At 37.6% G+C, this 26,988-nt stretch overlaps 1 protein-coding gene across 5 annotated transcripts in view; it reads right to left on the reverse strand.

Annotated features, from left to right (window-relative positions):
- The window catches only part of Hace1 (HECT domain and ankyrin repeat containing E3 ubiquitin protein ligase 1), a 123,424-nt gene that overhangs the window by 81,390 nt on the left and 15,046 nt on the right, over positions 1-26,988 (reverse strand). For 3 of the 5 annotated variants that reach the window (XM_055616083.1, XM_055616082.1, XM_055616086.1), the window contains 2 exons: positions 21,945-22,020; positions 9,720-9,851 (listed from right to left, as the gene is read on the reverse strand). In XM_055616083.1, coding sequence (XP_055472058.1) covers positions 9,720-9,851; positions 21,945-22,020 — 208 coding nt within the window. The remainder of the gene's footprint in view (positions 1-9,719; positions 9,852-21,944; positions 22,021-26,988) is intronic. The other 2 variants (XM_055616085.1, XM_055616084.1) reach the window with 1 other exon arrangement.

Genomic DNA, 26,988 nt, shown 5'->3' on the forward strand with positions numbered 1-26,988 from the left:
GGAAGGAAGGAAGGAAGGAAGGAAGGAAGGAAGGAAGGAAGGAAGGAAGGAAGGAGTCACTAAGCACAATTTTCTTAATTGTTGTTGATCTCTTTTCATGAAAGCTCCAAACAGACAGGGAATTGACAGTTTAACTCGATCAGCTATTGACTCCATACTGTAACAGAACAGCACCAGTAAGTGACAGGCAACTTAGTCGCCGGATTCCTTTAAATCTCTAGTCACTGCTCTTGAGGTATCTATCAAGCGCTCATGGCAACGGCAACAAAGGCAACACAACTCTCCCATCACCCTTCAGTTCTGGCAGTTCCTGTTGAGCCCTGATAGGAGGTGAGCCTTCCTCAAGCATTTGCCAGGCCTCAATTACACAAGGCAAAGTCACTCCCAGATAATCCATGGTGACAATAAAAAGTGTCACCAGTAAAACAAAAGGCCTAATTGCAACAATCGTTTTCTTGCTAACAAAAAGTATTAATGACGTAGAAGTGAAATATCATGGGAAACAAAACCTACGTAAAATTACACTGAGTTGCTGACATGACCCAGGTTTGAGTTCCAGCACAGTTTACAATTGTCTATAACTCTCTTTCCAAGAGATCTGACATTCTCATCTGCCTTCTAGGTGCTAGGCACATGCTGGTACACAAACTTGCATGCAGACAAAACACTTATCCATATAAAAATTAAAAAAAAAAAAAAAAGGAATGTCTTTTCAGAGGCTTTATAGCCCAAAGCATACTTCTGCCATTTTATACTATGTATTCATGCACAGCAACATTCTCAGCACTGGCTATAAAACAAAATATTGATCAACTCTGAAAAAACCTTGAAGATGCTCCAGATCCTGCAGTAGTAAATACCCAGCCCATTGTTAATAAAACAAATTCATCTGAGTAATAAAAAAAAATCTGCCTTTATCTTTAATAGACAATAAAATTGCATTTACACCAATGAATTGTTTTTAAATGTTATTTATAATTTATTATCAACAAATATTTTATGTAACAATATACCAGAGGTTATATAATACTTTCTCAGGCTGCAAATAGGATTTTAAAAGCCCTGCTAGGGACTACAGAGATGGCTCAGTGGATAAAGTTATTGCCAAGCAAGTATAGGGACTTGAGTTGGAATCCCCTGAAACCAAAGTAAAAGTGCACAACAGCTATCTGAATCTCAGCACTTAGAAGTTGGTTAAAATGGGACTCTAAAGGCAAGTGGCTAGCTAGAGCCAGACAAGCTAGAACTGGCATTTGCAGGTCCAGATTGTATGAAAGACCCTGTTTCATAAACAGAATGGGAAATTGATTAAGGAAGATAAGCCAACCCCAACTTCTAGCCTACACACACACATACACACACACAAATAAAAAATAAAAAAAAAATAAAAAATAACGCCCTACAGAGAACTATTTTAAATAGCATAAGTATAAAAGTGAAAGAACAAAATGTCATCTTTTGAGACAAGGTCTTACTAGGAAACCCATACTGGCCTGGAACTCATGATGTAGACCAGGCTGGTCTTGAACTAGAGATCCTCCTGTATGTTGGTATTAAAGCTGTGTGTTACCAAACCCTTTCTATGAGTGTACATTACACCGAGGGAAAAACAAACAAACAAGAGATAAGCAAACAAATAATGCAGAACATGCTAAATGGTGATCTAATTTTTGGGTCAATTTCATCTGTCTTGGCTCTTCACAGGTGCAATGCTATGTATACATTCATTGTGTGTCAGCAATTCATTCTCTAAAATGGATGAATAAAATAGAAGGTGTACAGAAAAAATAAGTTGGAGTCTGAGGGACAGAGAGATGGCTCAGTGGATAAAGTGCTGAACATGCAGCCTGATGATCAGAGTTTAGTTCCTAGAACCCATGTAAGGGTGGAAAGAGAACTAACATCCCAAAAGCTGGCCTGACCTCCACACACAAGCTGTGACATGCATGCTCACATGCTTACCTCATGCAGACACACAAACACACTTTGTTTTTAAAGTTAGAATTCTGCTGAGTGGGTGGTGCATGCATGTATCCCAGAAGGAAGAGGCAATGATTTCTGTGAGTTCAAGGACAGCCTGGTTCACATAATGATTTCTAGGCCAGTGAGGCAGACATGGTGAGACCCAGTTTAAAGACAAAAAAGAAAAACCTATTCAGCTAGTAGTCCCTGATTATGTAAAACATAGGTCCTTTCTCCTTATAGAATGAGAAGCTACTCAGGACAGACCTAGGAGGAAAAAAAAAAAAAAGCACAGAAATGATTTTCACGTGGTAAGGGATCTTTAAAAACAACAGATTCCATAACCTTCCAAGAACACTACGTAGAACACTAACATGCAATCTCTAACAGGAGACCACCTGTACACAATACACTGTCAACTACAGCCACCAAAATCCCAAACAGCTCTGCTTTATCACTGTCAACTCTCAGAATAACACTGATCAAACTGTAAAGAACAGTATAGCTGTATGCAAACATCTCAACTATAATACTATCATTTAAAAAAATAGAACAAAATAACCTTAGTTATGGGGGGTTTGTTTATTTGTTGGTTGTTTGTTTGTTTGTTTGTTTTTTGGCTTTTCTTTTTTTTTTTTTATATAGATTATATCTAATTTCATTTCATTGTTGTTATTTATTTATTTTTTTTTTAATTTTTTTATTTTTATTTTATTTTTCTTTTTAGTTACATTTTGTTAACTCTGTGTCCCAGCTGTATCCCGCTCCCTCATTCCCTCCCCAACCCCACACTCCCTCCCTGGTCTCCTCCCTGCCCCTTTCCAAGTCCCCTGATAGGGGAGGACCTCCTCCCCTTTCATCTGACCCTGTTTTATCAGGTATCTTCAGGGCTGGCTGCAAAGTCCTCCTCTGTGGCCTAACAGACTGCTCCTCCCCTGGGGTGGGGGTCAAACAGCCTGCCCTTGAGATCCTATTAGAAATAGTCCGTGTTCCCCTTACTTTGGAAAACTACTTGGTTACTGAGCTACCACAGGCCACATCCGAGCAGAAGTTCTAGGTTGTATCCATAGATGGTCCTTGGTTGAGTGTCAGTCTCAGAAAAGACCCTGTGCCCAGCTATATTTGGTCCTTGTGGAGCTCCTATCCTTTCCATATCATACTAACTTCCCTTCTTTCATATGATTCCCTGCACTCTGCCGAGGGTTTGGTTATGAGTCTTAGTGTCTGCTTTGAAACACTGCTAGGTAGAGTCTTTCAGATGCCTTTTGTGATAGACTCCTGTCATAAGTTCAATGCACATCCCATTTGTCTTTCTAAATGAGGATTAATCACCTTCGCCTGTGTCCACTTTCTTGATTATCTTCTTTAGGTGTGTAGATTTCATTATGTTTATCATGTCTTGTAGGTCTATATAAGCGAGTATATGCCAAGTTTGTCTTTCTCCTTCTGGGATACTTCACTCAGAATGATCTTTTCTAGATCCCACCACTTGCCTGCAAATTTCATGATTTCTTCCTTTTTGATTGCTGAGTAGTATTCCATTGTGTAAAAATACCACAGTTTCTGTATCCATTCCTCCGTTGATGGACATCTGGGTTGTTTCCAAGTTCTGGCTATTACAAATAAAGCTGCTATGAACATGGTTGAACAAATGTCCTTGTTGTGTACTTGAGCAAATTTTGGGTATATACCTAGGAGTGGTATAGCTGGGTCTTGAGGTAGCACTACTCCTAGTTGTCTGAGAAAGCGCCAGATTGACTTCCAAAGTGGTTGAACCAGTTTACATTCCCACCAGCAATGGAGGAGGGTTCCCTTTTCTCCACAACCTCTCCAGCATGTGCTATCACTTGAGTTTTTCATCTTGGCCATTCTGATGGGTGTAAGGTGATATCTCAGGGTCGTTTTGATTTGCATTTCCCTAATGGCTAATGAGGTTGAGCATTTCTTTAAGTGTTTCTCTGCCATTCGACGTTCCTCTTTCGAGAATTCTCTGTTTAGCTCTGTTCCCCATTTTTTAAGTAGATTACTTGGTTTGTTGCTTTTCTGCTTCTTTAGTTCTTTATATATACTTGATATTAGCCCTCTGTCAGATAAAGGGTTGGTGAAGATTCTTTCCCAATCTGTAGGCTGTCTATTTGTTTTGATGACAGTGTCTTTTGCTTTACAGAAGCTTTTCAGTTTCATGAGGTCCCATTTAGAAGTACTAACACCAATTCTCCTCAAACTATTCCATAAAATAGAAACAGAAGGAACACTACCAAACTCATTCTATGAAGCCACAGTCACTTTGATACCTAAACCACACAAAGATCCAACAAAAAAAGAGAACTTCAGACCTATCTCTCTTATGAACATTGATGCAAAAATACTCAATAAAATACTTGCAAACCGAATCCAAGAACACATCAAAGATATCATCCACCACGACCAAGTAGGCTTCATCCCAGGAATGCAAGGGTGGTTCAACATACGGAAATCCATCAATGTAATCCACCACATAAACAAAATGAAGGAGAAAAACCACATGATCATCTCCTTAGATGCTGAAAAAGCATTTGACAAAGTCCAGCACCCATTCATGTTTAAAGTCTTGGAGAGATCAGGGATACAAGGCACATACCTAAAGATAGTAAAGGCAATATACAGCAAGCCTATAGCCAACATCAAACTCAATGGAGAGAAACTTAAATCAATCCCACTGAAATCAGGGACAAGACAAGGCTGCCCACTCTCTCCATATCTCTTTAACATTGTACTTGAAGTCCTAGCCAGAGCAATAAGACAACTAAAGGAGATCAAGGGGATACAAATCGGAAAGGAAGAGGTCAAAGTGTCACTATTTGCAGATGATATGATAGTATACATGAGCGACCCCAAAGATTCAACCAGAGAACTTCTTCAGCTGATAAACACCTTCAGCAAAGTGGCAGGATACAAAATCAACTCAAAAAAATCAGAGGCCCTCTTGTATACCAAAGACAAAAAGGCTGAGAAAGAAATTAGGGAAACAACACCCTTCACAATAGCCACTAACAACATAAAGTACCTTGGTGTGACTCTAACCAAGCAAGTGAAAGACCTATTTGAGAAAAACTTCAAGTCTTTGAAGAAAGAAATTGAAGAAGATCTCAGAAGATGGAAAGATCTCCCATGCTCATGGATTGGTAGGTTTTTTGGCTTTTCAAGGTGGGGTTTCTCTATGAAGCTCTAGCTGTCCTAGAACTCACTCTGTAGAACAGGCTGGACTTGAACTAAGAAATCCTCCTTCCTCTGCCTCCCACGTACCACCCAGCAGAAGCATCTTTTTTCATTAAATAGCTCTAATGATGATTTACAGCAAAGAGAAGGAATTTATATGCTAAGAAAAACTGCCAGCTCCACACTTGGTGAGGAACTGCACAGCTCTTTTACAAGCCTATCCTCCTAAACCTATGAACTCTTCGACCCCTTCTGTGAACGCCAACAAAACTTATTACTATTCAATTGTGTTAGGAAAATAAGTACCAGAAGGAATTTTACGAGGAAATCATGAAATTTGCAGGCAAATGGTGGGACCTAGAAACGATCATCCTGAGTGAGGTATCCCAAAAGCAGAAAGACACACATGGTATATACTCACTTATATGGACCTATAAGATAGGATAAATATACTGAAATCTATCCACCTAAAGAAGATAAACAAGAAAGAGGACCCAGGGTACAATGATCAATCCTCACTTAGGAAGACAAATGGGATGGACATTAGATGTAGGAGCAAACAAGTAACAGGACAGGAGCCTACCACAAAGGGCCTCTGAAAGACTCTACCTAACAATTTATCAAAACAGATATTAAGACTCCTAACTAAACCTCCGGCAGAATGCAGGGAATCAAAAAAGGGGGGGGGGGCAGTTAATATGACCTGGAGAGGACAGGAGTTCCACAAGGACCAAATATATCTGGGCACAGGGGTCTCTGATGAGACTGTTTCTCCAAACAAGGACCATGTATGGATGCAACCTAGAGCCCCTGCTCAAATGTAGCCTTTGGAGGCTCAGTATCCAAGTGGATACCCTAATGAGGGTAACAGGGACTGTTTCTGACATGAACTCGATGGTGGGCTCTTTGACACCCCCTTCCCAGGAAGGAGCAGCCTTGCTAGGCCACAGAGGAGGACTTTGCAGCCAGTCCTGAAGATACCTAATAAACCAGTATCAGATGTAAGGAGAGGAGGGTCTCCCTTATCAGTAGACTTGGAAAGGGGCAGGGAGGAGATGAGGGTGGGAGGGTGGGATTGGGAGGAAAAGAGGGGGTGGGATACAGCAGGGATACAAAGTTAACAAACTGTAACTAATATTAAAAAAATAATTTTTTTAAAAAAAAAGAACATGTACGTATATGTACATAAAATAAATGCAATGGGGAAAAAAAAGGAATTTTTATTATCTAGTCACATTTTCCAGAAGCATTTAAAGGAGAATCCCAGCACTGAAATAAATAAAATCACTCTGAACATAAAAATATATTCTAAAACATGTTTGCTTACCAGCCTAAAGGCACAATTGGATTAATGCTTTACAAATGCTTTCAATGAAGTCTGCATGTCTGTCAGGTGACTGGAGGAAAAGTTCGAAGCCAGCTTAAGATACCAAGAGCACAAACAGAATGGAATTGACCATTGTTCCTAGCAAGTGTGTAAGTACATCTGCACAACAGTGGATGTACATCACACGGCTGTTCTTAAGTTCAGGGCTATAAATCCACCCAAACAAGATTCAACTACAGCTCTAGAGTGCTCAAGAAGCTTCACATAATAGCTGTATGAACTCGTGGATTAAAATGTACTCTTTCAAAAGAATTTTGAAATAAGTTATAGGTTGGTGCTTAACCTTAGAGTACTCTACCATATACATTTAGACTGATAGTTCATGAGTTTTCTAAGTCTAGGTTTTCCCAATCAATCATTTATGGCAATTCTACACACATAGAAAGCTTGAACAGTAATGGGATAAAAAGTACCAAAGTTCAGTCTTTGGCCAAAAAAATCTGAGTGAATTATGTGTTTGTGTATGGGCAAGGGTTCTACTATCATTTCTAACAATAAAATTAATGAACAATAAACACCATGCTATATTGGCTCCAAGCACTTTCTTCTTATAAGAGGATGAAGAAACTTCAGTAACTACACTGGTAAAAAGCTATATAGGCAACCATAATAAAATATGACCAATTTCTTTTTTGCCCCCTTTGAGATGAAGACCAAATCCAAGGCTTTGCACCTGCCCACTGAGCTAACTCCCCAAATCCAAGCCCAAATTCTTAACCATGAAAAGAAAGAATCTATATTCTATTTTCTTTTAAATAGTATAAATCTGAAAAAGCATTTCTTGTCAAAAATGTAAGAATATTTTTATTTGTCAGTTCCACAAAATTTTTGAGTTATTAGGCATTTGTCCAAAATCTTTTCATAAACTCCTGAGGTTTTCTCTAAAATAAAGCTACAGCAAATTTCAGTTTATTTGTTTTTTTTTTTTTTTTTAACTGTTATTTTGGCTTCTTTAATTTGAAATAGCTGGTAAGATTTTTCAAAGATGTTTTTAATACAGTGTTTTCCCCCTTAAAGTTTTATAATTTGTTATATAAAATACACACAGTAGCCAGGTATGGTAGCGCATGCCTTTACTCCCAGCACTGAGGAGGCAGAGGCATACAGATCTTTGTGAGTTCAAGGCCAGTCTGATCTACAAAGGAAGTTCTAAGACAGTCACCAAAGTTTTCTAATTAACCCTTGTTTCTACACTAACTTCAAACAGCTAAAGTTAGCTTCTGTGAATCACTTCCAATTGTAACCTGGGGTTCCTATACAAATACAAGGATTATAAGTCTTAGCAAGTGACATTCCATTTACCTGGTATGGCAGAATGCTGATGTTAAAGTAGATTCTTTTTCCTATCCCTTGAGAGCTATCACTGACTCATTTTCTAATATGCAGTAGTTCCTCCAAGACGTAGCTCACTGGGACTGGGCATACACCCCCAGCCATGAGCACTACGTTCATAAGGTCCTGGATTTGAACACTGATACCACAAAAGGAGGGAGAAAAGCTGTGTCACTCAAATCAAGACACTTCATTTTTTTCACATATAATATTTTTAAAACCCAACAATACTGATGAGAGAATGAAAGACATGATGAACCAGTGAGAAACAATGCTGCTTGAAAATGCTCAGGCCAGCAATGGTGGTACATGTCTTTAAACTAGCACTTGGGAGGCCAAGGCAGGCGGATCTGAGTTAGAGGCCAGCCTGGTCTACAGAGCAAATTCCAGGACAGCCAGGGCTACACAGAGAAACTTTGTTTTAAAAGAACAAATATAAAATAAAACACTTGGATATTTCTCAAATGATAAAAACAAACAAACAAAAATCTACAGATGAACAGTGATATTCAGAAGACATTCCAAGAAAGAGAAAAAAGATCTTACATCTATCTTTTCCCCTAGCCCTTATTAAACACAAATTAAGCTCAGCCTCACCACCTTAAAGAAGGCTACTACCCTGTGAAAAACAGAGAGGTGTAATGACACAGTTTGTAACTGTAGCTCTTAGGAAGCATGGACAGGCACATCACTTGGGCTCAAAGGCCAGCCAACCTAACCTACTCAATGAACTCCAGGCCAATGAAAGATCCCAACTCCAAAAGGATAAAAAAAAAAAAAAATTTTAAAGGGAGGGGGATGACATCTCAGGAAAAACACTCAAGGTTGTGATGCACAACACGTACATACAGAGAGAGAGAGAAATAGAAATCTAGATCACAGCACTGTCTTCTAACAAGACAGAAAACTGAGAGCTGCCACAAAATAAATAAAAACATAAATGTGTGAACTGGAGGTGTGAGCAGACCTGTAATCCCACCACCCAAGAGACAAACACAGAAGATTACTGTAAATTCAAGATCAGCCTCATCTACCAGCCAGAGCTACACAGTGAGTCCCTATCTCAAAAAATAAAATTATGAATCTATATGCAGATGCACAAATAAACTTTTTTTAGTTATTGGTAATAACTTTTGTTTTGAGTCATTTTGTTATTGTTATAGCTAGCAAATAAAGAAATTACATTCTATCAGCAAACTTAAATGTGAAAGAAAAAAACAGCATCAACAGAACAAGAAATACAGTAAATCAGAAAGTCAATCAGAAACCATATGTTCTCCATCTTTATACAAAGCAGCAATCTCCTAGTGAAAAAAAACTATTACCAATTAAATGTCTAGACGACAACAGTAAGAAAGTAACACCACAGAACAAATGCAGGATTACAGTCATCTGCAGAAAGTGACTTCCATCATGGGAAGAAATCAGAAAACTAGGATAATGCAAACAGAAATATTAAAATGCAGCATCAATATTCACCTTACTCACTAACTACACGATTGACAACTAATAATAAAAAATGCATTGGTACTTGCTGAAACTGAAATTAAGCATACTTACTAAAAATACACGTAAAGACATACTAATTTAAAATTTTAGTAGCCATTTATTTAAAATAGAATCAGAAATAAAATCAAAATTATAACTATTTTGGGCATGGGCACTATTTACTACTCCCTCTGCCCAGACAGACTGTTACTCAGAAGGTCATACAAAAAAGAAAACAGTATTTTGCTATAATGCTGCATGTTCACAAATTCGCAAAATGAAGTCTCATGAAATCAAAAAATTTTAAAACAAGTCTAGGCGCTTCCTTGCACATCTCTGCAGAGAAATTTACCGTTCTGTGCCCATTCTGGCAGGCTACGTGTAATGCTGTCTGCCCCATTGCGTCCTCAACATCCACATCACTGACGTGCTGCACAAGATCATGAAGTAGCTCTGTCCTCCCATTCACAGCCAGCCAGTGGATCTGCAAAGCCATTTTGTTGTCATTATTTAAGAGAATTTCACTACAAGTCAGTACATGAACAATGCTATTTCTCCATGGAGCACAATATTCAAACTGAAGATACTGTAACAGTGTTCCCCTGCTTTTAAATGAGAAGAACACATGCATCAAGATGTTGGCTACCACCATAGTATACCACCATATATTATAAAATCAAGAGTTGAAGGGCTCAATACAGGAAGTATCCTACGCTTAGGTAACCAAATACTCTGCTTCTTAGATGACATTGGTTTAACAGCTTATTACTAGAGAAAACAGGTTGTATTCTTCCTTTCCCAGGGGCAAATGAACATGTAAATAAAACAGTTCATGTAGTTACAAATGTCAAATATATCCTACACTAATAATCAAATATGTAACAACAGTTTTTTAAAAAAATGCAAAATACCTATACCACTTTTAGAAATGTTGAATTTCCAACCAGGAATAACAGAGGAAGCACTTGGTAAGTAGAAGCAAGCAGATCAGGAATTCAAGACCAAACTTAGCTACATGATAAATCTGAGTCTAGCCTAAATTACAAGAAACCCAGTGTCAGGAACACACCTTTAATCCCAGCACTGGGGAGGCAGAGACAGAGGCCAGCCTAGTCACTAGTTCCAGGACAGCCAGGGCTATACAGAGAAACCATGTCTCTGAATAAAGAAAGAAATCATGTTTCAAAAATGACTGTTCTACTTTGCGTCTCTGTTGCTGCAATAAAACACTGACCTAAACAAACTTGCAACAGAAAGGGTTTATTACAGCTTACAGTTCCACACCACAGTCCACCACTGAAGGAAGTCAGGACAGGTACCCACGCAGAAACCTGCAGGCCGGAACGCACGCACACAACATAGAGGAATACTGCTTATTGGCCTGCCTACCCTGGCTTACTCACCTACCTTTTATATACAGCCCAGACCTATCCACCCAGGGATGGTGCCATCTACAATGGGCTGGGCCCTCCATATTAATCACTAATCAAAAAAAAAAAAAAATGAACCTCAATCATACACAGAACCTCAATCATACACATTGGCAAAGAAGAGGCCCCCTTCCTTTTGTCCTCACCACCACAAGCAGCAGGCAGGCAGGAGGGCTGGCTCCAACAGAGTCACGAGAGCAGAAGAGCAGGCCCTGCACCTCACCTGGGCAGTACAAAAGAGGTGACCCTGATGGCCAAGGCTCAGGTGAGCCAGCCTGAGGGTATGAGAACTGGCCCTCACAACTTGTCTCCGATGTGGCAGCATGAGTGAGGGAGAGATACCCTCCCCCATCCTCTCCCCTTGCCACCCATGGCAGGCAGGAGAGCTGGTCCTGCCCCTCACCTTCTGCAGCACTTGGAAAAGCAGCACAGTCGAGCTGTCCCTGGTTTCGAAGATTGTTGGTGAGCCAGCCCTGAGGACACGAGAGCAGGAAAGCTGGCAGGCTAGCCAACTCGGATACCACTCAGGGCCATATCTGAGTTGTCCCACCCAAAATCTGCCCCATCAATGAACTGCTGGAGTGCATGAAGGGGCCAAACTACGATCCAAAACTACAGAATCTCCATGGCACAGGGCAAAAACAGGATATTCAACAGGAGTCCTACTGGGGTTGCAGGATTAATAGAGTAGCAGAAGTCAGAGGTCTCCTACCAGAACAATGAGTCATTGCTATAAACATTTGCAAGCAAAGTGTGGGAAAAAGTGCATACTGTGGGACACACTGTGACACACTACAGCTTCCACAAATAATTTTTTTTCTTTTGTTGGGGGAGGAGGTTGCAAGGTAGAGGGCGGGTATGGAGGGATGAAAGATGAGTAAGATTAGGTTTCATGATGTGAAGGTCACAAAGAACCAATAAAAAGTTGTTTGGGTTTTTTTTTTTTTAATTGGGGTGGAGAGCAAACAATTTCAAAGTAAGTATTACATTATTTTTCACTTGTTTTTTCCCATTACAAATAGTAAGATACACATACTTGTCTTAAAAGTGCAGACAGATTACATATCTATCAGTTTTAATAAAATCCTACTAAGGTAACAATAAAAGAGTAGTGTTTTAAAGAACCTATCCAACAAGACATGGAGAAACGAAAGTTTTGGAAGCTGGAAAACAGGTATTGCATTTAATCTTGCCAGATAATATTTGTTGTCATGTCAGAACAAAAAACAGAATCCTAAGCAAGTAAGAAGGTATGTGAGGGGGCGAGAGAGAGGGGTGAAGAGCACATAATGCTCCAGCAGAGGACCTGGATTCAGTTCCAAGCACCCACACAGCAGCTCACAACCGTCTGTAACTCCAGTTCCAGTACGTCCAGTGCCTTCTTCTGGCCTCCAAAAGGACCAGGCATACCTAGGGTGCATAGACAAGCAGGCAGGTAAAACATTAATACATATAGTATAAAAATAAATAAATCTTTAAAAATAATTTTTTAAAAAGGTATGTGACTTAGAACCCCTAAAAAAAAAGTAGTATGGGCCTCTTGATATAAAAGACTAAAATCACATCAGTTGAAAATTTGTTTAATACAACTTAAGACTCTCAGATCCCTATCACTTACCAACTTTATAAGGACAGGAAAAGCCCCTCATTAATATGAATATATATATATATTATATATATATATATATATATATATAAAGAGTTGAAAACTAAAAATATCTGTAGATTACAGATACTAAACACATGGAATCAAGAATACAAACATTTTAAAGGGGAGATTAAATACAAATTTACATGCTAAATACTGACCTAGACTCTTATATTCTTTCCTACCCAGCATCTACCATGTAGCATCTTCCTGATACTTTCTCTGAGTAATGTGAGCGGCTCAGAAGTTAACAACCTAAGGAAAGCAACACGAAGGGAAAGTCCGACGGGCAAACATCCAAACCGATCACCCTACACTGAAGACCCTAGTAAATAAACACGAATGCAGACAAGGCTTTCAAACTGCTTTCTTATGCCTCTAATTCTAAAGAGAACATAGGAAATAGGCAAAAACAAAACCTAAAAGGAAAAGGAAAAAATGGAACTATGAATATTGAAAAACTTATTTTCATACTGTCAGAGAGAAGACAAACTGACTGTACCCTTAAAAATAAGAATGGTATGTTATACTAATTTTTAGATAGGAAAGTACAAAAAAAACTTCCAGAAATCAATATTGTGACAGGGACATGCTAAGTCAAAAGGAAATTTAGAAGAATATGTGAGAGAATTCTCCTACAAAGTATACAGAAAGAAGTGGAAAAATGACAGAAAAAAAAAAGTGGTACTTTATTAAAATTGACTCATCTGGAAGGGTTAATATCCAAACAGTTACAGACAGAGATGAAGAAATCATCAAAGTCATAATTAATGAAAAGTTTTCCTGAGTTCCCAATCCACGAGTTTCTAGGTTAACAGTGCCTGAGTAATACCAACCAAATGGATAAAACATATAATTATGAAATTTAGAATGCTCAGGCAAAGTAGACTACATACATTTTTAGAAAGAAAGTCAAAATACAGACTTCATTAAAAGAATCAAGAAACAAAATGGCACCCAACTTAAAAAAAGAAAACCAGAACACAGCAAAGCAACACTCTGAAAACACTAAGGAAAAACAATGATGTCCAATCTAGAATTTTGTTGTGAATTACCAGTATAGTAACAAAGTCAGAGCCACATTCAGATGCAAGATGGCAAAAAATTTACCACTCAATGACTTCCTCAGTAAACTATCAAATGATGCACTCACGCTAGAGAGATGGATGTTCTTCTAAATGAGCCCAGTTCAAGTCCCAGCACCCACACAGCAGCTCCCAACTGTCTGTTGTTGTTCCTTCCTGCTACTTAGATGGAACGGTGTCCTAGGAGTCAGAAGCCCAGGTACCACACAGCTCTGTGAGAAGAAGGTGTCGCCAATAAAGGTGTTACAGCTCTGAGGAAAGGTATCCTAGGACTCAGGGGCCCAGGAACCATTCAGCCCTACGATTGGATGGTATCCCAACAGAAGGGCATTCTGAGGCAGGAGAGCCCAGGAACCATACAGGTCTGAGAGGAGGCCCTCTCAGCAGAGGTGCTGCAGCTCCCAGGGGAGGGTAACCCTAGCTGAGCTGAGGATCTCAGGAACCTCAGCCCCACTCCTTCTTCAGCGTTGCAACTCCCAGGACAGGGTATCCCAAGTTGAACTGAGGAGCTGAGGAGACTCAGCCCAGCTCCACTTCTTCTCTTCATTACTTCTTTTCTTGCTTGCTTTTCCTAAGAATCACACCAGGCAGCAAATCTCTTAAAGGAAGGGATGAATCCAGAAGAGGGGCTATGATCCTCTGCTCCTGGGAGGAGTCAGCAGGAAATTGGGCAGACACAGCCTTTATTTAGAGATTCCTAGGAGGCAGAGCTTTCTAGGGCAGAGATTTCCAGAGTGAAAACTGGATTCAAGACTGGTGGGATTTCAAGTCCTGAGCTTGAGGAGCTCAGGGATTGGAGGGTTTTGTGGGAAGCTTGGGGATTGGTCAGTTCTCCTGCTCAGAGATTGGTGGGTTTTTGACCAGACTTTTCACCTCAAATTGGCCTGATCTGGGATGGGTACTACTGAGTGGCTGGAGATGACCTTTGTGAATTACAGAGGTCTGGGGAAGGAGCCTGCTGCTGGAGTTTCCTCAGGCCTGGCCACTTTTCTGCCTTATGGGTTTATAAAATTTACAAAGCATACAAAGTTTACAATATGAGTCCATGGCAGTGAAGCCTTTCCCTGCAGCACAAATAGCTGACAGAGACTGGGAGTAGGCTGAGGCAAGTACGGTCACCATGGACAGCTCTCGCTGAGGTGGTGGAGCAACTCTGACAGACACTACCATTTTGTCTGCTCCTGTCTCAGCTGCCTGGGGCAGGAAGAAGGGGCTCTGCTAGCCCTGGCAGGGCAACACTTAAAGCTTTTGTGGCATACTGCTCAGGGACTACATGGACAGGTGGGGTGGGAGTGGTGGAATGGTTCTTGACCTCTATCTTGGGTAGCAGGACCGCACAGATCTCCGTGTAACTTCAGTTTTTGATGATCCGATCAATGCAGGCAAAACACCAATCAATGCACATAAAATAAAAATAAAAAATAAGTGATTTTTTTAAAAAGATGTGCTAGAAGGAAGATAAAGAAAGTAGAAATCTCTAGAGTAATGAGGAGAAGGGAGAAATACTCTGAACACTCTGAAATACCAAGGAGTAGACCTAGAATCCAATCAACACAGCACACAGAGGACAGAGACTTCTCTAAGACACTCCCTCAAGGCTTTACTAAGAACATGAAAGATGTTGAGTGCATTTTACAAAGATGAATAAAAATAAGCCAGAGAAAACCTGTCTCAAAAATAAGTAAATACACAGATAAATGGATGGATAACTATAGTGTGGTTTATCTTGTGCATGTGGCCCTTTAAGAATTCTTAGCAATAAGCCAGGCACCTGGAATCTCAGCACTCTGAGAGGCAGAGGCAGGTGGATCTTTGTGAGCTCAAGGCCAGCCTGGTCTACAAAGTGAGTCCAGGACACCCCAACGCTACATAGAAAAACCTGTCTCAAAAAAAATTATAATTCATAGCTGTTGGCACTCCTTGGCTGTATGACCTGGTGGCTTCTTGGGTTTCTGAAACAGAATAGGATATTAAAAAAAGGCAGCTCAGGTGGAAAAAAGAAGAGCTAATAGAGTGAGAAGAGAAGGCAGTTGATGCAGAAGCTATTATTAGGAGAGAGCTGAGTCGAGAGAAGCAGAGCTAAGCAAACGGGTGAGAACAGCTGTTACAGTCTGGAGCTGCTAGTGCTGGGAAACTCGGAGAGGGGCTGTTAAAGCAGGCTGTTGGGGAGCTGAGGGAGGGACAATTGGGAGAAATGTTTGAAGAGGCTGAGCTAAAAACTGGAACCGTTGGGAAAGAAATTGGGTTTAGGTATCTCTCTCCCTTCTGTCCTTCTTTATATCCTATCTAGTGTTAAGGGGAGAAACTGGGAGGATAAAGGGTGGGAAAAGAAGAACCCACAATGCAACAAAGGCCAGCTACAGTAACAAACAGCCTCAAAATGATAACAGACTCCAAAAATAAAATTTGAGAATTGAAAAGAAAACTGTACTTACAGGTTACATTATCTAGGAGGAACTTTTCAATGAATACATAAGAAAAAACTATGAGAAGTGATCAAGACTGTAGGATACAATCAACACATCCGCACACACTATTTTTGCAGAAGTCAAGGAGATGAGTTAAAGGGTGAAAACACTTGCTGTGACAGCTCAAGACCATGTGTTTGGTCCCCAGAACCTCCACAAAAAGACAAATGTGGTGTACACATTTATAATCCCCGCACTCCTATGAGAAAATGGGAGGCAGAGACAACAAATCTGGAAGCTCACAGCAAGCTACCTTGGTGCATGCTGCAAAGCCGCAGAAACAAGAGAGGCATTCCCTCAAAAGGTAGAGGACAGGAACCAACTCCCCACAATTGTTCTTTGACTCCACATACATGCAATGGTACTCGTGTGTGCCTACACTCACAAACAGCCAACCTACATATATGAGTGTATACCCAAACAGAAATAACTTTTACAATTTTTACAGACATACAAATTATAAATAGTAGCACTTGGAACTGCCCTGAAGAAAATGAAACCCTCATTGAGTGTTTAACAAGGCACACAAAGTCCCTGTCCTTAGCAGTATAAAATGTTAATGTAAGAAATCAAAGACCTACAGGAGTAAGTATAATGGTTTAATGTCATTCCAATCAATATCCCGGCAAGTAAGGCACAAACCAGAATAACTCATGCAATCTTCATAAAGAAAATATAAGATGGGAGGAATTTCTTTCTAATATTAAGACTTACTACACACCTACAATAACCAAGCCTGAGAGGTACAGGCATAGAAGCATATACATCAACAGGACAAATACAGAGCCTAAAGAGGACTACACAAATATACTGAGCTGATTTTTTTTTTTTTAAGGAAGACACAAAACCCATTTCATGAAGGAATAAATATATAGATTTTGCTTGTTTGTAAGACAAGATTTCTCTGTATAGTCCTGGCCTCCTGGAACTTTGTAGATAGGTTGGCCTTGAACTCAGATATCCACATGCCTTCTGAATGCTAGGATTAAAGGTATGTGACACCGCTACCAGCTATAAATACACAGATACATTATACTCAGAGTGTAACCTTTAAACAATCGGTACTAGTGAAACTGAACATTCACTCACAAGCAAAAGTAGTGAGCCTCAACCTAAGCTTCACATTTCATAAAAATATGAAACAAAACTGCAGATATAGAAGAAGTAAAACCATTTATACTTTCAGAAGAAAATAGAAAACTTTGAATATTTAGGGCTAGGCAAAGAGTTCCTAAAGTTGGTATCAAAAGCATGATGTACACACTGGAAAGCTTATCAAAATTAAGACCTTTTACTCTACACATGACCCTGGTAAGCCAGCATAATGTCACACAACTGTCATTTCAACATCTGGGAGGTTGAGGCAGGAATGTTTTGAGTTTTGAGACAGGAATGTTTTGAGGTTTAGGGCAGCCTGGACTACATAATGAGATTGTTTCTAAAAGAACAGCCTGCTAAATATTTGGAAAGACAAACTAAAGATCTGGAGGAAATACCTGCAAATGACTTATCTAATAAGGCACTACTATCAGGGCTGGTGAGATGGCTGGGTGGTTAAGAGCACTTGCTGCTCTTCCACAGAACCCAGGTTTGATTCCCAGCACTTACTCAGCAGCTCACAACTGTCTCTAATTCTGGTTCCAGGGGACTGAGTGCCCTCTTCTGACCTCAGTAGACCCTGATTATGTATGGTACACAGACATACAAGAAAGCAAAATATCCATACATATAAAATAATAAAACAATTTTAAAAATAAACAAGTCAATAAAGCATTCCTGAACAAACTAGTTAAAAAATTAGGAAAAGGACAAAGCATACTGTGGTGGTTTGAATGTATTTGGTCCACAGGGAGCGGCACTATTATGACTGTGGCGTTGGAGTAGGGGTGGCCTTGCTGGAGGAAGTGTCTGTCACTGTGGGAGCCGCTTTGAGGTCTCTTATGTTCGAGCTATGTCCAGCGTCCTTCTGCTGCCTGTGGCTCAAGATGTAGAAGTTTCAGTTCCTTCTCCAGTACCATATCCTGCCATGTCCTGCTATAATGATAATGGACAAAACCTCTGAAAGTGTAAGCCAGCCCCAACTAAATGTTTTTCTTATAAGAGTTGTTGTGGTCATGGTGTCTCTCCACAGCAATAAAACCCCAACTAAGACACATACGAAATGGAATTTCACTTCATATAAGAGAGCTATGTATGCCAGGCATGGTGGCACATGCCTTTACTCTCAGAACTCAGGAAGCAGAGGCAGATGGATCTCTAAGTTCAAGGCCAGCCTAGTCCATTACATAGTGAGTTCCAGGACAGTCAGGACTACACAGAGAAACTCTGTCTTGAGAATATTAAAGGTTGGGGGTGGGAGGTGGAAAGCAGGTACATGGAAAATAAGCCTATGAAAAGATACTCAACGCAGGCAATGACACGACCTCTGCAGGCAACAGTTAGGTAGTGTGCACGAAACCCAGCAACTGCATTCCTAAGCAGTTATCCAAAGAAAATATAACCATACATGTTTAGATCAGCTTTCCTTAGAACAGCCCAAAACCCAAAGGACTCACGTGTCTTTAAGTAGGTGAAAAGGCTCACAGACAGCATACACACCATACAATTCTATCCAGTATTATAAAGGAACAAACTCTTGATATGCACAACAATGCAGATGAATCTCCAGGGAATGAGCACAAAAGCAGCCAAGCCTGAAAACTTCAGTATAATGGAAATTGTTTAATGAACATTCTTGAAATCACAGATTTTAGAAAAAGAGAGTGATTACTAGTTGCCAAAGGCCAAGTGTGGCGAGTGAAGGAGATGGGGGAAAAAAGGTGAGAAAAGAGCAACACAACAATTTTTGTGGTACTAGAAATCTTCAAACTGTGACTACGGTGGTAAGCACATGAACACACAGGTAATAATACTGCTCAGAATTTAATTCACTTAAACACACATATAAAATCACTAGAGAAACTTCACAGAGATGGACTGTATCTGTATCCTGGTTGCAGGATCATCTTATAGTCTTAGAAAATGATTTCTGCACACTATTTACTACAAGCCTTAGTCTACAATTACCTCAATAGTTTACAGTATTTATTAACCATAGAACAAATGCTGTGCAAAGAAAAGGAGTAACTACAGCGAATTCTTGGTGTGGATATGAATTGTGTTCATATCTATGAATCATATTACATATCTATTCAAAAATAGATTTTGAACAGTTAACTAAAATGCAATGACTATAATGGAAAAAATACAAAAATGTGTGCTTGTACATGAAGAAGGGAGTGGAAAGACAGGAAAGAAAATAAAAGAATAGACTCATCTCCAAAATGCTAACTGGTGATGTCTAAAACTAGAAAGATTACTATCATGCATTATTCAGTTGTAGAGACATATGACTTCTAAACTTACTAAAAGAACTGAAAGTCATTTCCTAAGAAGCCAAGAGGCTTATAAATGAGAAAGTTAAAGGGCAAGCAAGCAGTCAAGAGACCTCACAGGAGGCCTTGTAAAATCATTTAAGTATATCACTATTTTTTTAAATAAAAGACTCTAAATATTTCCTACTCTATCTTACTTGAGGTTCTGGAATAAAGAAGTTGGCAGATACAAAAATTATACAATTAAAATATAAGAGCAGCGAACATTTTAGCTTGCCTCGACTTACTGTATTGAAAGATCTGTGTCAGTTTTAGGGTTTTATAACCCTGTGGTACATACAGCATTTCCAAGCATTCTGTATTCTGAATGCAAGATTGCCTTATGTAGTAGACACTATTATACTGCTGATATAAACAGAGTCTGGACTATCACAGGAATACAGATTCTGTATAACAATCATGATGGGCCTACTCTACTCTAAGCCACTATCAGAACACTTGAAAACTCAGGGACTTTCTCTTATGCTCCACATTAAAAATAATCCCAGAAGGAGAAAGACACACATGGTATATACTCACTTATATAGTCATATAAGATATGATAAACATAATGAAATCTATACACCTAAAGAAGATAAACAAGAAAGAGGACCCGGGGTAAGATGATCAATTCTCACTTAGAAAGACAAATGGGAAGTGCATTGGACATAGAAGAAAACAAGTAACAGGACAGGAGCCTACCGCAGAGGGCCTCTGAAAGACTCTACCTAGCAGTGTATCAAAGCAGATACTAAGACTCATAACCAAACCGTAGGCAGAGTGCAGGGAATCATATGAAAGAAGGGGGAGTTAGTAAGACCTGGAGAGGACAGGAGCTCCACAAGGACCAAATATATCTGGGCAAAGGGGTCTTTTCTGAGACTGATACTCCACCAAGGACCATGTATGGATATAACCAAGAACCTCTGCTCGGATGAAGCCCGTGGTAGCTCAGTAACCAATTGGTTACCCAGAGTAAGGGGAACAGGGACTATTTCTGACAGGAACTCAATGGCAAGCTCTTTGACCTTTCCACCCCCCAAGGAAGGGGCAGTCCTGCTAGGCCACAGAGGAGGACTTTGCACCCAGTCCTGAAGATATCTGATAAAACAGGGTCAGATGAAAGGGGAGGAGGTTCTCCCCTATCAGTGGACTTGGAAAGGGGCAGGGAGGAGATGAGAGGGAGAGAAGGTTTGGGAGGGAATGAGGGAGCGGGATACAGAGTTAATAAAATGTAACTAATAATAAAAAATAAATAAATAAAAATAAAACAAGAGCCAGGTAGGGTAAGACATACTTGCTGTCATAGCATTCAGGAGCTGAGGCAGGAAAAGTGTCATTAGTTCAATGCCAGCCTACACTATACAACAAGATCTTATTTCAAAAGCCAAGAGAAATTTTAATTAAAAATGTTTTAAAAACTAGCTTAATAGGTAGGTAATCCATAGTCTTCTTTATTCTCAAAATAAAAACTTCAAAATCTACAAATGTCATGCATGGTAGTACACACTTTTAACCTAACACTTGAGACAGAAACAGGCAGATCTGAGTTCAAGGCCAGCAGGGTCTATATAGAAAGTCCTAGATGATCTAAGGCTACATAATGAGGTCATGTCTAGTTAAAAAAAAAAAAAAAATCTGGAAGTATTATGAAAGGAAGGTTAAATTCAGTTTAACAAATGACATCTTCCACTCTGCTTCTCCTTAACACCTTCTGCTATGTCTTCAAAACAGCTGCTCAGCGATATTACTCTATTTTATCTCTACTTCAAAAATAAATACAGCTCAAGTAATTATAATTATTTGATTAAAATAGTTAAGATTTTTTAACAATCCCTCCAGCAGTATCCAATACCATTTCCCAGTATGTAACTCAAAAGTATACTAACTTATTTTTACATTGAAAATGATAAAAGCAAAATGGATTGTAAAAAACTACTAGTTTAAATACTATAAAACAAATCTGAAAGGAAATGGATATTAATAATGGTTATCTGAGTACAGAGAATACAGTGAGTTCTCACTTCTCTTGTTACCTCTGACCCTTTCTGCATTTCCCTGCAATAGCTATAGCAAAAGTTCTTTAAAAGACATCATGGAAAATAGCTTACAAAACACTTTTTTTGGTGGGGTGTTATTTTTAGTTTCTTGAGAAAGGATTTCTCTATGCAGTCCTGCCTACCCTGGATCTCACTCTGTAGACCAGGCTGGCTTCAAACTTGACCTCACAGAGCTCCAACTGTCTCTGCCTCTGCCTCCCAAGTGCTGTGATTAAAGGCATGTGTCACTATGCCCAGCCCATCTGGTAATACACTTTTATAAAAAACCACCTTGAAAGTCACTGACAAAAACAAGGAGATAAGATGAACAAGAAGAGCTGAACATTACTTTTCTTGATAAATTCGCTGTATACTCAAAAGCACTTTACAGAAGTAACCCACAGAAACACTTGGACTATACTTTGCATTTGCAGCACATTCACCATCATTGTCTGGACTATTTTTTAATCTCAGATAAAACTGATGGCACATACCGCTGTAAGGCCTTCATTATTGCAAATGTTGACATCCGCACTGTACTCCAGCAGTTTACTCATGCATTTCTTCTGTCTGAAAAGAAAAAGACAGTAGCAGATGACTAAGATGGGAAATGTACAAATAACAACTATTTCACTGAAACACTAAATGCAACCAACATTAGATTACAACTATCAACATTAGTTATCTTTCCATAATTTCAAATTATAGCTCCTGTATGTAAATGAATACTATTTTCAAATAGAATACAAAACTGTTTCTATGACCCAATTAACAGATTAAAGAAATGACAAAAATCTACTTTTTGTTTTGTTTTGTTTTGTTTTTTCAGATCATTGAGACAAATTTATCATTTAGACTACTGAGGAATTTCTAGTCTAAGTAAATCAAATTACTAAAAACTTCTGGCTTTGGCTAACTAAACAGAATAACAATTTTCATTTGAAATTTAAGAAGATAATACATCTAGTGGGGAGGCAATAGACACAGAAAAGTACCAATATGTTCTATCCTGACTTTGATTATAAAATGTTTAAAATACTAAGACGAATTATAACACAACACCAGGCTGGGAATCTAACATGGTGACAAAGCATTTGCCTAGCACATCTGAGACTCTGGGTGCAATCCCCAGTGAGATTAAAACACATAATCAAAGAACTGGTAAAACGCTTCTGTGTGTGTCCATGTGCGTGCGTGCCTGTGTGTATATACCCCTTTCTACTCAAATTTTTTTAAATTATGTGGTAAAATATATCTAACATAAAATTTATTATCTTAACCATTTTCATTTGGCTGATAGATTTGTTTTTTTAAGACAAGGTCTCCTTGGCTGGCTGGCCTGGAACTTAACTCTGTAGACCAGACTGGCCTCAAAATCATGGCGCTCTGCCTGCCTGTCTCTGAAGTATTGAGTATGCAGACCTTAACCATTCTTAAGTGTACAGATCTAAATGGTATCTTACTTATCATAAAGTCTTCAACACGTATCTATGTTTTAGCACATCAGAAATTCTTTCATCCTAAGATTGAAAAATATTCTGTTATTTATATATACCAAATATGCCTCATCCATTCATCAGTTGATGGGCACATGGCTTCTTCCATATCTTCCAGTATAAACAATGTTGAGATATACGCAACAACAAATATCTTTGGGCCTTGCTTTTGATTCTTTTGAGTATATCTAGCTGTGAAAAGGCTAGATCATAGAGCAATTCTACCTTTAAATTCCTGAGGCACTACCACATTGTTCTTCACAGTAGCTTTAACCATTTCATATTGCCAACTATCATGTGCTCCAATTTCTCCACATCCTTGCCAGTATCTTGTTTTATGTTTGTTTTTGCACAGTCATCAATTTCTAGTGGAGCTGGTAGCTCATTCCATTTCCCAATTCCTGATGCTGAGCACTTTCATGTACTCAATGATCTTTGTGTCTTTGAAGAGGTGTCTAGTTAAATAAGTCTTCTGTGTATTTCTGAACTACCTACTCACTTAATTTTCTTCATAAAATTTCCTTCCAGCTAGATCCATTCCTAGTTAATATCCAAAATTTATCTTAAATTCACCTTCATTAATAATACCTGTTCAAGATTCCTGAAAGTATGGAATCACATACTTAATAAAGACTCATTTTATACTACTATTCCTCATATGGCAATCAAACAATGAGGCAGATAGAGAAATAGAAAGACAGATAACTGATATATATTCAGCACTGAATTGAGGAACTAGGATATAACTTATGACATAAAGTTAGCTATAATCTAATTGACTAAATCATAACATAGTAAATCATGTAGGTATATAATATATATGGCATTATCACAGAGTAGTATACTTAACACAGTACATGACACATAGAGTATATAACAGAGTTAATCAACTAGTTCAACAACATTTTGTGTCATGGATTATATACCTGTCTAATCACGTCAGTGACAAGCACAGCCAGTAACACAGAAATTCTTAATAAATTTTTATCAATTGCTTATTAATAAAACATTCAGCCTGTTAGTAAGTAAATACTATCACTGCAAAACAACTGCTTTTTCTTGTTTTGATCTTTGCATTTGAAACAAGGTTAAAAATCTGAATTATTCTCAAAGAAATGGAAAACAAAGCTGTAAATAAATGAAGTTCCAATATTTACAAAGGTCTTTATATAAACCATTGTTATTAAAGATCTCAGAAGTTAATAAACAATCATAAGAAACACACCTGACAGCTTTATTAAGTGACTAAACTAACTCCCAACTGATATACATGCAAAACCCATATATCTCAGTTAGGAAAACCACACAACCAGGGCAGAGAGATTATAAAAGCCTAACACCAAAACATCTACTGTGTGGTAATGTCTTCCACACATGACAAGAAAGCTACATCTACAACCTTTCAACAAGATGGCTGCCTAAAGAAGATCAGCATAGTGCCAACACCAGTTGACATGATAATTCCATGTAGTCTCACCCCTAGATGAAGAGCTTCAGATGGTCAATGCTGCTGAGAAAGAACCAGGTTGTCTCCTAAAGAGATGAGCTCACACATAGATCAACAGTGGTCAGCACTGAACAAGCATTCATTCAGCCAAGCAAAATAAACTCAGTAAACCTGCTGAGTCTGTTCATAAAACTTCCCAAAAAAGAAAAAAAAAACTTCCCTTTAGATTGATCCAGTCCTAGTCACTAGTATATACACGTATGTATAATAATATATATCGGTATAATATATATTATATATCTTATTTAATATATACTATGTATTTTATATAATATAAACTATGTCTATATAGTGTATATAGCATATATTATATTATATATATACCATATACTATACCATATACTATATATACACCATATACTATATATTATATATACCATATATCTAGTATATATACACTATATACCATATAAATATACTATATATACAGTACTATATAGTGTATATACTATATATACAATATACAATATTTACTATATTGTATATACTATATATAATATACAATATTTACTATATTGTATATATAGTATATATAGTATATAGTTTATATATTGTATAATATATAGTATATATAGTATATATAGTATATATAGTATATATACTATATATACTATATATACTATATAAATATATAATATTTACTATATTGTATATATAGTATATACTATATAATATATACTCTATAGAGACTACATACAGACTATATATGTACTATAAAGTCTATATACAGTACTATATAGTCTATATATATATATAGTCTCCATATAGAGTATATATATGTATACTATATACAGTCTATATATAGTCTCTATATACTCTCTATATATGTATACTATATAGTCTATATATAGTACACATATATAATATATACTTTTATAGACTATATAGTCTATATAAATATATAGTATATATACAGTCTATATATATAGACTGTGTAGACTATATATATATATAGTCTACATATAGTGCACTATAGTCTATATGTATATAATCTATACAGACAGTATATATATAGTATATATGGTATATATACAGTATATATAGTCTATATAAATAGTATATATTATAGACTATATAGACTATATTATATATAATATAGTATCTAATATATACTATAATATATATTAATATATAGTATGTATAATAATTAATGCTTATAATAATATTATATAATACTTATTATATATGAGCATTATATAATTGTTATATAATTATTAATCATATAATTAATACTTTATTAATGTATAATAATTAATGATTAATATAATGTTTTAATGTATGGTTAATATGTGATAATTAATATATAATAAGTATGTAATGTTATATAATAGTACATATTATGTAATATATTATATGATATGTTATATGTACATATGTGAATATATGTAACAATAATTAAAAGATTATGAATTTTGTAAGAGGACATGGGAAGAGTTGGAACATGAGATGAGGTAGGAATGAAGATACAGTACTCATATATAAAATTCTCAAAATAAAATTATTAAATTTTTAGAGAATATACTAAGCCAAATATGCACCTGTGACGGTTCATACAGACAGAATTTTAAGACTAATTCAGAATCCAATCTATACCATTGGCCTAGCTCCAAAATAAGCAGTTGGGTAAAAAGGGGCCAGGGAAATAGATCTGAAAAGCATTTAGAGCAGGCTGGTTGAAGAAAAGTAGCCATGTGCAATGCTCTCCCTTCCAAAAACAAACTGCAGGGCAAGCCAGAAGAAAAACCTATCCTACCTTTCTTATTTAATAAGACCTATCACTACTTTCCACATTCTCAGTCAAAACAACCAACAACTGAGCAGCAATTTTGCTGAAATTTACAGCTAAAAGTAGCCGTGTGTAATGCTCTCCTTTCCAAAAACAAACTGTTAGTTTTGCTTATTATAAGCTCTTAATTTACCCTCTTATGTTTTTAAAATAATGTTTCAAACCTGACCAATCTGTAACCTACAGATAAATGAGAATTTATAATTTCAAAGTCTTTCCTTTTAATATTTCATATAATCAGGAGTAAGACTAAATTTCCTATACAAAGAAGCAACTATTTTCCTACCCAGATACTTTAACAATTATAAGATGCTTATAGTGGCCTAAATGGCACAAAACCCTATAAAAGCTTAATGGGGCATATATAGGAACAGACTAGGCTTGATGGCTCACACCTATAATCCTACCATTTAGAAGGCTGATGCAGAAGAACTGCTGAAAAGGCAAGCCAGCTTAAGCTACAAAGATCTTGTGTATATTTAAAAAAAGAAAAGAAAAATTAAAACGGCACAGTAATGGTGATAAGAAATACAAAAGCTAAAGCAGGCCAACCAATACATACTATCCATCTGACAGTGACAGCTGAGGAAGCAAAAGAAAGCAACCTGAACCAACCAAAAGGACAAAATTCCTCTGTGATTTACACTTCAGTATAGACAAATTTGATTTCATACTGCAATTACAGTAAAAAGCTTTTTGTTTTTGATTGGTTTGGTTTCAGGGTTTTTGAGACACAGGGTTTCCCTGTG

The sequence above is a fragment of the Psammomys obesus genome, unplaced genomic scaffold (assembly GCF_907164565.1).
Source record: "Psammomys obesus unplaced genomic scaffold, mPsaObe1.curated_primary_1811, whole genome shotgun sequence".
NCBI lineage: Eukaryota > Metazoa > Chordata > Mammalia > Rodentia > Muridae > Psammomys > Psammomys obesus.